Source organism: Anopheles arabiensis, chromosome 2, assembly GCF_016920715.1.
Source record: "Anopheles arabiensis isolate DONGOLA chromosome 2, AaraD3, whole genome shotgun sequence".
Classification (NCBI taxonomy): domain Eukaryota; kingdom Metazoa; phylum Arthropoda; class Insecta; order Diptera; family Culicidae; genus Anopheles; species Anopheles arabiensis.
The window spans coordinates 111,764,033-111,777,913 of NC_053517.1; the positions used below are offsets into that span (position 1 = coordinate 111,764,033).

The window sequence follows — 13,881 nt, forward strand, 5'->3', positions numbered from 1 at the left end:
GTTGGACTTGGAACGTTCGCAAGCATCCTTGTGATCGCCAAATGTATCACCATTGGTGGTATAAAATTGTTTGAGACAATCTGCCCCATCGTTACTGTTACAGTCGCCGTACACCTTTCGATGTTTGGAAGACTGCCGCGGTGCAGAAGAAGAGTGCAATTGAAGCGAGTCTGGTTGATTGGAAAGGGGACGGAAAGCATTGTGGTGGCGGTGAGGACGATCCGGGCTCGGAGCCGATCCCTTGCGAACAATCAGCTTGCCCGGGGGCGATTGATTTGGTGCAGCAAGCGAGCGTGCATTATCCGTCGGCCTGGGGAATTGATGTGCAATCCACGTACCGGACAAATAGCCGGAAATGTCCTTCAACTCACGAATATCAGGCACGGAAGTGTACATCTTTCCGAGTAGTGAAAGTTCCGCTGGGGGTTCAAACTTACTTTTGAGCTTTTCAAACTCCTCACTACCCGAGGACGCGCTGCGACGTGCGCTGCCAGTTGGAGTTGGAGTAGTTCGAGACGATGCGCACGTTTCATGAGGCGCCTGGAGTACTGCGGACGTCGTTTTGGCTGACGGATGATGCTGATGATGGTGGAGAGCACGCGTAGGCTTAATTTCTTGCTTAAGCGACGCTGTCTTACTGATGACGTTTATATGCGGCATGAACCGATCATCCTTCCGAAAGGGGTTTTTTGGTATGGGTGATATTACGCGATCTTTTCGTGATTTGCGGCACCGGGCACGTTCCGACTGTGCCTCGTATTTATGTGTGATACGGGAAACGTCCCCTGATTCGTGATGGCGCACGATCGTAGATGGTGTCGTTTGCTTGCTTTGGTCTTTCTTGCTGGAGTTTTCAGTGTCACGTTTCTCGTACTCACCGAACGGTTGGCGACTTAGCTCTGAATCGCTCTGATAATGTCGTTCTGAACTTGCTGCGATGTCTTCCGATTGGCGCCATATGTTCACGTCCAAACTTTCAAACTTATCTTTAATCTTTTTCACCTCACCCGTCTGTATGCAGGTAGCGTAGTCCGGGGTGGAACTTCGGGATCGAAAAGTGAAGCGTTTCGGTGACATTTTTCGCACTGAAGTACGCTTCGATTCCTGGCTGGAACTATTGGCAGTGTAGGCGGAACAGGACACCGATCGTTTTTCGCCGAAAAGATCTTTCAGATCAGTGAATGATTGGGATAGCGTTATCATTGAACCGGACGTTCCTTTAGCTGCGCTTTTCTTGCTTGCTGCTTGTTGTTTAGTCCCGGACTCATCCTCGGAGAGAGACGAATCCTCTCGGGCATGGTAAATGGTCACAGTGGGAGTGTCCTCTCCTTGCTTGTTTTCAAAATACTTGATCTTAGTTTTGATATCCTCTACAGGTACATCGTCTGCTGCAGCCTGGCACAATGTCTGACTGCGAAAAATGACCGTTTTGTTGGAGGTTTCTGAGGAGATACTTTCGGTGTCGCAGTGCGACTGTAGCCTTTCTTTACGTGCCCTATCCTCAATATGTTTGTTGGCACCCTCACTTGTTTGTTGTCGGATTAACGGTTGTTGTTGTGGTTGTGTTGATGAAGTTGTGTTTGCATCGTCCCTTTTCTTGGTGTTCTCTAACGATGAGAATATCGATGCCTCCGACGCAAGAATTGTTGGTCGAGCATTTTTTTTCTTTTTACCGATCGATGGTAGTGTATGATGCTTTTCCAAAATTTTATCCTTTAGCTCCTGGCAGAGCGATCGTGAAAGAGCAACTCGATCAAATGTTTTTGAAGGCAAGGAGTTGCTTTGAAAGGTTTGTTGATTACTCTGGGGGGATGATTTGCTGGCTAGTTTTTCGCCGGTTTTATGCTCGAGTTTAAGCGATTGCGCTCGAAGCTGGCATTGATTTACTTTATCCTGTGTGAGCACCGAGTGGCTGCGTACTTTAAGCAACGATTCCAGTCGGCTAGCTCTTTCGGGCACGTTGATAATGTATTCCTCTTGATGATGGTACATTTCGGAGGAAACGCGCGATGGCGTGGCCGGGTCCTTTGGGGTACTGTTGCTATAAATTTCACTCAGTTGGTTCTTTAGTTTTTTCATTTGCTCCGACGATAGTGTGCTGAGCAGGTTACTGCTGATAATATCCAGCGACTGGGGTTCATCTCTTTTTTCGCCTTGAGTAGAATATTTTTCCTCCAAATGGGAGGCGACATCAATGACTGATGATCCCCGCCACAGCGGTTTGTAATGGTCTTTGCGAGTTTCGAGATCGCGTAGTTTTGCATCCTCAAAGTTAAGCGCCTGTTCATTCAGAATACATTTTAAATCCTCTACCGATTTTTCTCGATTGCGCAGTCCCGTATCCAGGTCGCTTCGCCAGCGTACATCTTCTGGATCGCGAGGCAAGAAAAACAGATCCTTCTCGCGCTGATCTTGTTTGAGCTTGCTCTTCAGCTGACTCAACTCACGTTCTGCTTTCTCTTGGACGCGTACACGCTTCCAGAGATCGTAGTCGATGATTTCTTCTTCTCGCATGCGCCGAGAAGGCCGTAAGTCGTTGGACGAAGATGACGTTTCGCGTTCTAGCTGTCCGAGTCGCTCGAGGCTATTGTAGAAAGTGTTCAGCTCACGAAAGCGGCTACGCGAAACACTGGAATCTTGGCTGAGATTTAGTGAGTGGCTGCGGACCAGCTCATCCTTGGGTTTGTCCAAACGACCTCGCTGCCCGTTGGTACCACTCAGGCTGCGTGCTCGTATGATTTTCTTTACCTGTCCTTCTTTCCCTTTGAGATACTGAATGCGTCGACAGGAGGGCGACCGGGATGTGCGTTGAGCAATTTGGCACCGTCGACCCACGATTGTTCTTGGCGTGTCTGTACCGATCAGCTCTTCCTGTATAATCGTACTAGTGGTAGTGGTGGTCGTTTTCTCTGCCGGTGGCTCACTGCGGCTGCGCTCGTGGAAGCTGTAATCTATTTCCATACGTCGCCCACGAACGTACCCAAATTGATGTTGGTCGTCTTGCTGATTATCCGTGAGTTTTATCATCGATTCGAACCGGTTTACTTGTTCGACTACGTCTCCACCAATCTGGCGTACGATTTGATATGCAGTGGATAGCTCTGAAATATCGGACCGGTCGTTGGTTTTAAATTTGGAGGATGATACGGGTTTCACTTGAGAGAGATAGTAATTAGATTGTTTGAGTGAAGGCTCCGAACGGCACGTAAGACTATTCCACATGCGGGCTTTTTCTAGTACACTTGTCGGTTTTCCATCGCCATCTGTTTCACCTTGGGGCGGATGTCCTCGAAGGAAAAGTTTCTGGAAAAAATCATCACTGCGCATACTTTCGTTACGTTGTACCATAGACTGAAGGTGTGTTTCCTGTAACACTGGTGTGAGTGATTTGGTCTTTACAGTCTTAAGTCCACGGTCTAGACTGTTGCCCAGAAATATTTTTTGAGCAGATCTCGGATGGTTTCTGGTCGGTGGTATGGTGCTTGATGGACCGTCTGAAATACGGGATCGTCGGGTCTTGGAATTGGTAGAATCGATTGAATAAGTCGAGCAAGTACGGGCGAGACTTTGATTTGAGGATGTTTTGGCTTTGAGTCCGAAAGCTTTCGATGCTTTTTGGAAGCTTGTTTTAATTGTGATGCTTGGCGTCGTGGTGCGCACTGTGGAGGATTTCCGATTGAAGGATTTCTTTAGCTGGTGATGATGTGAGCCATTCTTCTCTTCCCTCTTATACGTCGAAGCAGGAGATGAAACTCGATTAATACTTTTGTTCGAAGAATAAATGCTTGATGCGCTGCGATACGTTCCATACGATGAGTAGCGTTTCAGTGATGACCTTTCAGGGGTTTCTACTCTGCCCACTATCGGAAGATACGAACTGCGCAAGGCTTTCTTGACTTCATTCGGAGATTTTAGTTCTGGATTGCGCAAAATGCTTGTTGAAACTGAAACAATTTTGGGTAGTTTTTCCTCGATGCGTTTCTTTTCTTCCGCGAACGTACGCTCCTTCGAGATGCCTCTACCGAATGCCACCGGACTTTGACTCGCCTTTCGCTGCTGTCCGGTGGGGCTGCTCGAGCTTGTTCGATACGAGCCAGCGGTATAGCGTTTGGAAGCTACTCGTGTACTGTTTTCTTGATTTTTTTCCTCTTTCATCAGCGACGCGGATGTTACAATCGAAGAGCTCGAAGTAGCACCCCCGTAGAATAAGGGTCCCGCCGATTTTGATCGGAATTTTGATGGTTGTTTCATTCCAGACGATGACGACGTTGTGGTGGTGGTTCGTTCGAGCATCGTACGTCTATTGAATGTGTTTGTTTTGACCTGCGACATGATTTTTAACGTTGAGTTGCTGCGCGAAGACTTTCGGCTCGGCGGTGCGGGTGGTACGAACGTGCGGTACTCTTTCGGAAAAGGTCCAAACATGTCCAGCGGTCGGTGAATGTTTGTAATAGGATAACAGGCAATGGTCTCCCGATGGCGGAATGGATTGGTACTGCCGTCAGCGGACATGGCCAGTTTTCCGGCATTTGCGCCGTTGGATTGGCTGCCAGTCATACTTTCCTTGATTTCCACCATCAAATCCGACTCGATCTGTTCTTCACTGTGATCTGTTTGGAAACATGGGTTACGGTAGACCGATCCACGGAACCCGGGAGAGATAACTCAATGAAAATCGGTTCGTTTATACAATAGATTGGTGCAACTTTCGGCAGGTGTGCGTAGGATCAATTCTATAATCAGCAGCAGTGCTCTTGCCACACTCACACTTTTGTGTTCCACGCGATGCTGGTTGAACCGTTTGCTAAACTGGTACATTTTTCATGTGCATCAAACTGTGTTGTAAAAATGGTCACACATTAACTTTAAAGTAATATATTTATTTTGCGTTAAAAATAGGTGCCTTTGCTTGTTGGTAAATTTACTCCATTTGTACTAACGTACCCACCATCACCAATATTGTGTTGTAAAGTAGAAGAAGTAATACTCTAAAATCCCTCCACCGTCACCCTAAACCCGATCCGTCCTTGATGTAGTCTAATTATTGCACACATTTAAGACAATGTGAGACCCGCATGAAAAATAAGCCAACAGCTTGGTCATGAGATTGTTATCTAGTATCAGTGTTAGTGAGTACATGAAGAAGAGGTGAATGAATAGATCAGGAAATATTAATGGTAGTTTTGAAAAGTGACATGTATGGTGGTGTGGTAGGGTGCTATAGTAGATCAATAGCATGACGACTTACCTTTTGGCCTTTCTGGAGCAGGTTTCCGAAACCCTTGTAGTGGGACTTCGCCCCCAGCTTGCATGTTTTTATAGTATTGCTTTTGCTCTACTGGACTCAATGCAGCACTGGCGGGAGGATCTCGTTTACGAAAGACCAGCGTAGAATCACTCTCGTACCCTTGCTCTTTCAGTGCTCTGAAATGATTGAATAGATGTAGGGATCTTAGGTTAATATGCTTGGAAAACCTAGATAAGATTTACCGAACCGAGAAGAATGTTGCATTAAATCAAATTAAATACTATGATCGATTATATACCCTTTTCGCTCTCCCTAATCGGGTTTTGCTTCGTGTACCTTAACACAATCACGGTTACTTACTGGTGGTCGGCTACCTCGTTGCGTTATGTGACAACAATATGTATTTAATTCCAAATTCTGTTTAACATGGGCTATCGGATGCACTCTTACCTTGATAAGTTCCCTTCAGTGTATGTCTTGCTAGTCGTCAGTTTCTGATGCTCTAATTGCTGCAAAAGACATAAAATCGAGCGTTATTATGTTGGTAGTGCCTGCAGAAGAACAATTCAAGGAGTGTTATTGGACAGAAATCCTAAGCTGGCTGATAGTCTGAAGGATTAGTTGCGCCGTAAAGGATAAAATAAACTATAGCAATTTGAAGCAGCAAAAGTGTCTTATTGTATGAACGGTCCCAATTTTATATGTTCACTTGTAGACAAATATTTATTTTGAAGAAATGTTTCATTGGCTATTGTGAGCATTAAACTTTGAGTAGTATAGGGCGTGTTAGAAAAATGGTATCTATTATTTACACATACATGATGCGGTGCGGTTTTGCGGTGGTGTTAGGTTTGCTAGTTGTATTTTATTTTGTACAAGCGAATAAATTCAATCGTGTTAAAGAATCAGATACACATGAGCTATGTGACCTAGTTTTGCATGATTACATACACATCACATGTTAGCACAAATTAAATCCCATAGGAGACGGACAAGCACCGATCGATTCTTGGATCATCCTAAGTGCAGTAAAAATACGAGCCTTCTACGTGTAAGTTTTAAAAAGTAAGCAAAACATTGATAATCAACCCAAAATAATGCGTAAAACGTAGATTAAAGATCAAATTTGAAGAAGATCCGTACCCCGTTAAAAATGTCCATTACTTCATCCCACCACTGTGTTTTGTATGGTGAGCGCATACATTTTACACACGTGATTACACAATAATAGGGGTGGAAGATCGTTAACAGTGGGAATGTCATTCGTGAAATGAGAAGAGTAAAATAATCGAATAGATTAACCGTGTGGCAGGAACATACATAGTGGAAATTGATTCAGCATTTTTAGCTGGTGTTATAGTAGAACAATGTGTCGCCTTTTTACAGTCGCTATGCTCATAAGTTGCTGCAAGTGATCAGTGAATTGTTTATAATTATTTAGTTTATGGTAGCGAGTACGATTGCAATTGCAAGTTGTAAGATTGCTCCTTTTTTGTAACCAATTCCATCCGTATGCTGCATGCAACATTACCTCTTTAGATTCTTTTTCCGAGATTGACGAGCGGCCCGGAATGTAATCTTCAATTTTTCCTGGCTGATTTTTATAGGAAGAATGTACCGACTTTATCGACTGTTGGTGGTACTGTTGAGGTGTTGTGGGTTTGTTCTGCAGTGTGTTGAACCTGTTAACAGATGGGCATAGATAGTATCATGGGAGAGTATCGAGTAATAAACAAATGTCTGTTTTACTTACTTGCTGTAGCTAGTCGAACTTAGCCCGATCGGTGTTCGTCTACGATCGAGTGTGCTATACTTGACGGTGTAGTCCGAATCGTAGTTTGGTTCCGGCTCCGACTGATAGCCGCTAGATTTGTAAGGATATCCTAAAACCATATTTGAAACGATTAAGAACAGTGATACACTACCAGAACTAGCTAAGTATATAGCTAAAGCAAACTGGCACAAACACGTGCTCCCATGTAAAACGTTGGTTTCAGTGCAAAATGTTGTTACGTGTTGTAAAAAATTGCTATGTCTGGTTAGATGTTACGGAGGTACCCAGATATAATTTTATATAACTTGATAATAATGATATGAATACGATAAAACGGGTGCAAAATGTATGACAAAAGGAGACGAGCAAATGGCGCATATGTAATCTTATGGTTAGGATTAAAGTAAATCGGTAGAAACTGAAGATAAATCAGACTCTTATCACCTCTGCGAGTTTTGTATCGAACGGTAACATAATCGGCTGAAAAGGGAAAAATGCGTGGTGTAAAAAGTATAGAAATATGCACTGTTTATTTGTTTTTGTTCGATTCTTTGTTTCAATAAACAAAGCAGACCCCAATTACTCACCATCATCCTGGGTTTTGTGCAGCGTTTGGTACATTTGTTTATACCATTTGTCTCGATTGCCTTCATCAATTTCCTAAAAGCAAGTTAGGTCGTTTTACTCATTTTGAAACTTCTGTTGATTGATTGATTGAAGATCATTTCACTATGCTTTGAAACTTACTGATCGTAACGTGAGTGGCATTCCTTCCCTGGTAATAGGGCCGATGCCATCAACCTTGTGAGCTGTCTGTTGCATCTTGCGATCCTGGGAATAATTGTTATCTTGCAAAGATGTGCTAGCTTGTTCCGATCTTTGTCCTATTGAACATTGAGGACAGAAATTAGTTTACAAATACTTTTGCGGCTTCCATTTTGATGCAAGTACTGACCTACTAAAGGCTTTTGATTAGCTGTAGGATTTATGATGCCCGCGCTACTCTGTCGAGAGGAGTTCGTCATTAAAGACGATGAGGTGCGAATAATACTAGTAGTTGAGCCTTTCTGCTGGCTCTCTGATGTTTCAGATGCTTTTATAGTCGCTGTTTTTCCATCTAGATATGAAACTTATTGGTTAGTCGTTAGTTAACACACTTGGTGCGGATATTGATAAAGCAATGTATTGTGCCTAAATGTTATTACCCGTTTGCCCGCACACTCAACTGTAGAATGCAGATCAAACAATAACCGTAAGATCTGGAGAGAATTGTGCTACCAAACCGGTGAGATGGTTGCACTCTTGCATAGGTTCGCGTCGCAAATTTTAATAGAACATTTCTTACCTTTCGATTTAAGAAGTGTATTTATCGTTGGGTCATGTGAGATGGTAGATTTTTGCTGGGGTGGAAATCGTACTTGAGTAGCCTGACCTTGTGAGGTTGTGGATGCGCTTGCCGAGCGAACAGGTGCCCCAAGTGTTGGGTTTGAGGCGGAGTTTTGAATTGGGTAAGGTTTGAAGTTGTCTGAAATGGGCAGTGGGGGATTGTAGCCGGGCTGGTTCCAGGGGGGCGCTACCACGGTCGAAGGATCAGCCGGACTTGGGGTTAAAGTTCTCCGTGTTGGTTTCGGCGATTCAAACCCGATTGGACGGAATTCGCGACGTTCCGTTGCGGGTGATGGGGGCGCGCTGCGTGGTGTCCAAACGGGAGATTGTTGTGATGTGTTAGACTTGTTCTTGGATGACGATCGTTCGGCAAGTTCTTCCTTGGTTAGGACTTCTGTAGATCGATTGAAGGGGGACCACACGCCTGAAATATTCAATCTCAAATGAGTTATGATAGTTTTCAACAAAACTTCAGAAATGTACATAGCAAGTACACATATAAACGCAACAATGATTTAAATATAACAACAAGATCAGTATCAAAGCATATTCGTGGCATATAATACAATAAGCCAGATAATACACGTTAGCTAGAAGTATTTATATTATTTTATTGGGTTTTATGTATGATTTGTGTAAATGTTGTCGTTTAATAATTATTGAATAAGCGATTGATATAAAAAATTCTCCTTTAAAAACAGTAGAACAGTAGAAACAGAAGCAAAACAGTAGAATGGTTTAAAATAATCAAACGAACTGCACCAATATTAGACCATTTCAGCAAGCCTTTCGATTACAATGTTATATGTAGTTGAATACAAAATCGCGCGTGATTTATGAGTATAAAGCAATATATTTCAGAACTTTTGATTTAATCTTTATCAGCACTGTTAACACATTTCCTTAATCGTATCTCAATGAGCAAGGACATTTTTGAAAAAAAAAAGAAGTTTTTGTGAGTTTTTCTTCTATCGTCGTTCATCGTTTTCCATCCGCAGCGAATACAACGTACAACCATGTGGGCGTGATTCAGAGGATATTATTCCCACGCCTGCTTTCAGACAGAGGTTGGTCGGACTTGCGTCCCACGATTGTGGTTTGCTTATGGTAAACCGTGTGGCATTACAAAATTAGGACTGCGCGCTAGGATGGATACAAGTTTTATTTATAAATTCGTCATTTTTTGACAAACCAGATCTGAATTGGAGCGACGACTTTTTTTTTCTATGTGGAATGAGCATGAATGAGTTGGAAATAAATATGCATTATTGTTTATGTACACCACAAACATAAATATATTGTTTGAATATTTATAATTAATTTTAAACCATGCGTGTATAGTTATATATCAACAAATATATCTACAATTTTGAGTCGCCTGAACCATGATTACATTCAACACTGTTATCAATCGCAAATTCTCTTCAGTATGTCTTGTGTTCGAAATTTGTTCGTAACAAAATCATAATTACGTAACAAGAAAAAAAAACAAAGCATACAAAAATGCGTATTACATTATCTAGAAGACTCATGTATCTTGAACCTGTATGTGAACTGTATGGAACACTTCCATAAGTACATACAGAAAAAATGAACTAGCTGTAAACATCTGGACTCAATTTTTAGCATTTACCCTCGCAACTGAACGGCAAGAGTTTGCGAGAGCACGACAGCACATCGATGGGTGTTGATTTGTTGAGGTTTTTCATTTTCAATTGTAAACATTCGTGTTGGATTACGCTGCCTGAGACTTTAAATTACATCATTAGGCACGAGAAAAGACGATGAACTAACCACTGCCAGTATCGTAAGTCTTTGATATGCGATCGGGCTATGAATGCTTGTATGAATGTATGCTTGTTTTGTGTAAAAATAGCGTACATTACGTGTTAAAATGATTAAAAATTCTGATATGTATCACGATTTTAACATCTTATTTTATGTTTTTTTAAAATACGTATAAATTAACACTAAATCAAATTAGGATATCTTTAGGAATATAAGTTTTACAAAAAATCTTAACAAAAAAAAGTCCTTGAACTTTGTGTATCTTAGGTTATGCATTCATACAACCTCACTTACCTAGGCTAGATGTTTTTGCCTTAAATTTAGGGCCAATTGTTAACGTTGTTCCGCTCTCTGCAATCATATCGACCACCATGTAATAGCTATAGTATATGCTAATGTCTGTTTAGTTTCGCAACGTATAATATTAAACGTTTATGATGGTTTATGATGTACAAAACAACTATCGCTACTGATTTAGATGTATTTGTGCGCTAAACAGATTGTCCCTAGGATTAAGCCAAATATGTTTTTTTTTCCAATAAGAATCTTCCCAAGGAAGACTATGCATGAAATTGAAAGACAAACTCGACTACTAACCCTGACCCATATTCGACGTCTTAACGATCTTGAATGGATCTTCAACTTCGTTTTGGTAGTCTGCCGCACGAGTGTGTATGTTTACGTTATATCGCAAGCCGATCGCAATTCGTCAATTCAACTTTAATACGTTGGCTTTAAGTTTGCAACATAACAACGACATTATAGATACACAAATGTAATGATCAGTTTCAAAAACAAAAAAAGAGAAAAAGAGAACTAGAGTGAAGGTGAGAGAGCAGGGATATACACTGGATCATACACACGACACGCATTCACTTGGCACATATGTAGATGTCACTTAACACGATGTGATCGATGTACTAATGAGTGCTGTTTTCATTTAATAAAATTAAGATCAAGTATGTGTATAATAATGCACTGTAGAATTCACGTGGTGCCTTTCACTGTGATTAACAATACGAAAGCAATCACTATTATTGTTGCCGTGTAATGAACAAATTCACTGCCGTAATCAAATCGTATCTATCTATTGCAATCAGTAAGCAAGTATGCAAGTTTTTATATTGAAACTACATCCTATGCATAAATTGGCACAACATGGTGATGGCGAATTTTCTCATTTCATCTCATGCCATATAACACGATTACACTGATCTTTCAGCAAAAGATTTGAAAATTTACAAAAAAAATGACTGTTCGGTTGGACTCTTTTTCTCAGACTACGCGTGAAGAACCATCGCCCGCGTCGATCGTTTAGAACGAGTTTTCTCTCGCTGCTGTCGTCCGGCACAACATTTTCTTTTCTCCGTTTTAAGTATAACCCTGCGTTGGTGTGTGTATGCATACTGACCATGCGCACTTGGTATTGCTGAGTGCACAACGGTTATAGCTTTCGTCTACTCAGTTGGACCGAAGCCAATAGTTTACAAAAAAAAGATACTTTCTTCCTATCTAATTGTGAAGAATCATCTCTGTTCTCTTGATCCGTTCAACTGGCGTGGTATAGGGTTTGAAAAAGGTGTATTCGTTATAACGGTATTAGAGTAGCTCTTGTTTACCATTTTTTCACGCCGTCACTCGTCCGTACGCCGTCACTCGTATCGTAATATGTGAGCGTATATTTGCGATCAATGGCTAAAAATAATAATGTCTACGTACCGCGCTCTACCTTTGCTTTCTACCGTCTACTTTAGAGTCTGCGTTTCATCATCAGTTCAGTATCGGATAAGATTGATACTCTGCACTGCACACTCACGTTCATCGTATGCCGCTAAAACTACTACGTCAATGTTTTGAATGGCTTGATCCAATTGATCAGTGGAAAAGGTGGTTGCTCCAAGAAGATAAATACAAAAATCACACATCATTCGTCTTTCTCACTGTTATGGTTATTACAGTAAGAATATTACAGGTTCGAAACTTAATAGTAAAGTATTGCCGTTTGATTTAACATGTGTGTTATCTGGTCTTAGTGCATTGGTTTGACAATTATCCTAATAATCCAAATTCAACTATGCAGATACAGATGATTGAACTTTCGGAACTTTTGCACTCCCATCAATTGACTGCATCATTAAGCAGTCAATCTCATCACATCGATGAAGCACAACAAATGTTGTTGTGGTAGCACATGATAAACAAAACCAAACAAATGGTGAATGTAAAGTATTTTCTCAAAGGCTAAAAGAACATATCGTTACAACAGTTATCATGGCTTAGTGAGTGTTATAATCGTCGCGTTAAAGATGTTAGACTGTTGAGAAATCAGGATTATGTTACCTCTTAACACAAACTGTACACGCAATTACGAAGCAGCAAACAGCAACAGTACAAAGTTACATAATAAATCCTTCAATTTTACATAACACAAGCATTGTTTAAATGCATCAGTAAATCAACATCATCAGGTATTAGTCGGGAAAGACAACAGGGCATCAAATGCGTATAAGGATACAGTTCCTTACAAATGCAAATCATTAGCGGGGGAGAAAAAGGACAAACATTAAACATACCGCGCGAAAATAAGAAATCTTTAGCAAGCACTAGTGCGTGATCAATCTCATGCAGCAAGTCGGCTCCCGAGAAAGAACCATTATCAGCATTAACAGCATCACAATAAACTTGTCCATAGATACCATTGTTGGTCGTACCGGGTTTTGGCTGCGATTCGTCCAATGACGCAGAACTGTTGTAGGGTTTTCGCTGGGTAATCGTATTAACACTACTATCAATAGAGTTTTTTCTAATACGCTGTTCGAACTGTTGGCACTTGTCACTGACGCTAACTATCGGTTCGGAAGTTGCTTCATCTTTTTGTGCCGAAACAATACTGTTGTTATCGGCATGTTCTCGTTGGTAAGTAGAGGCACCTTTTAAAGGTTGTGCTGCAGTTGTGGAACCAATACTTTGATGCTGCTTTTCCTGGTGTGTAGCAATGAGTGCCGCTACATTAACCTTGATTTCGGTAGAATTATTATCTTCCAAATGTGATTCATTGTCGTGATTTGATGGGTCTCCTGCACGGGCTTTTCCCGGTGCATCATTGGGTTTGTTTCGTGATACAAATGATATTTTAGACGTTGCGAGAGGAATTCGTGACGGCGAAAAGTTTCTCACTAGTGGAACGCATAAAATTGGAAAAGAAAAATAGAAACAATAAAAACCTCATTTTATAGAAAATCAACGTGTAGAGTTTACTTTGACCTTGTTTAAAACATGAGTTTGGAAATAATACAACATAGTCGGTGCACAGATATGGAATGTTGTAGGATTTAAATCGCACTAATTATTTATTGTGATTATTTTACAGTCATTCACAGTTTCTGTCATTGTTTTTAGGGAATCATTGGGAACAAAGCATTTTTATATCGTATGATAAGGACCAGTCTTCACGCACAAAACAATATAATGAGTATTTTATGTATGGAAAGTACAACAAAAAAATACAATGGATTCTTATGTGTCTATAAAAGCCGTTCACAAAAAAGGTTACAAATTTCAAACACAAAGCAAAACATATTGCAGAATGCTTGTGGAAAAAGGATATTATGAAACGGAAGACATTGCTGATCATTTGCGGAAAGAGGGTGATATGAGACGGACGACACTCCACACAACTATCCCA

The 13,881-nt window shown here is 41.2% G+C and overlaps 1 protein-coding gene across 18 annotated transcripts in view; it reads right to left on the reverse strand.

Annotated features, from left to right (window-relative positions):
• The window catches only part of LOC120896718, a 32,844-nt gene that overhangs the window by 6,626 nt on the left and 12,337 nt on the right, over nucleotides 1–13,881 (reverse strand). For 6 of the 18 annotated variants that reach the window (XM_040301074.1, XM_040301077.1, XM_040301076.1 and 3 more), the window contains 13 exons: nucleotides 12,908–13,372; nucleotides 10,491–10,547; nucleotides 8,368–8,832; nucleotides 7,978–8,139; nucleotides 7,770–7,906; nucleotides 7,610–7,682; nucleotides 7,467–7,502; nucleotides 7,002–7,131; nucleotides 6,780–6,930; nucleotides 6,392–6,424; nucleotides 5,699–5,757; nucleotides 5,249–5,424; nucleotides 438–4,610 (listed from right to left, as the gene is read on the reverse strand). In XM_040301074.1, the coding sequence (XP_040157008.1) occupies nucleotides 438–4,610; nucleotides 5,249–5,424; nucleotides 5,699–5,757; nucleotides 6,392–6,424; nucleotides 6,780–6,930; nucleotides 7,002–7,131; nucleotides 7,467–7,502; nucleotides 7,610–7,682; nucleotides 7,770–7,906; nucleotides 7,978–8,139; nucleotides 8,368–8,832; nucleotides 10,491–10,547; nucleotides 12,908–13,372 (6,117 nt within the window). Of the gene's footprint in view, nucleotides 1–437; nucleotides 4,611–5,248; nucleotides 5,425–5,698; nucleotides 5,758–6,391; nucleotides 6,425–6,779; nucleotides 6,931–7,001; nucleotides 7,132–7,466; nucleotides 7,503–7,609; nucleotides 7,683–7,769; nucleotides 7,907–7,977; nucleotides 8,140–8,367; nucleotides 8,833–10,490; nucleotides 10,548–10,793; nucleotides 10,929–11,330; nucleotides 12,284–12,907; nucleotides 13,373–13,881 lie in introns of those variants that run through there. The other 12 variants (XM_040301078.1, XM_040301072.1, XM_040301079.1 and 9 more) reach the window with 10 other exon arrangements.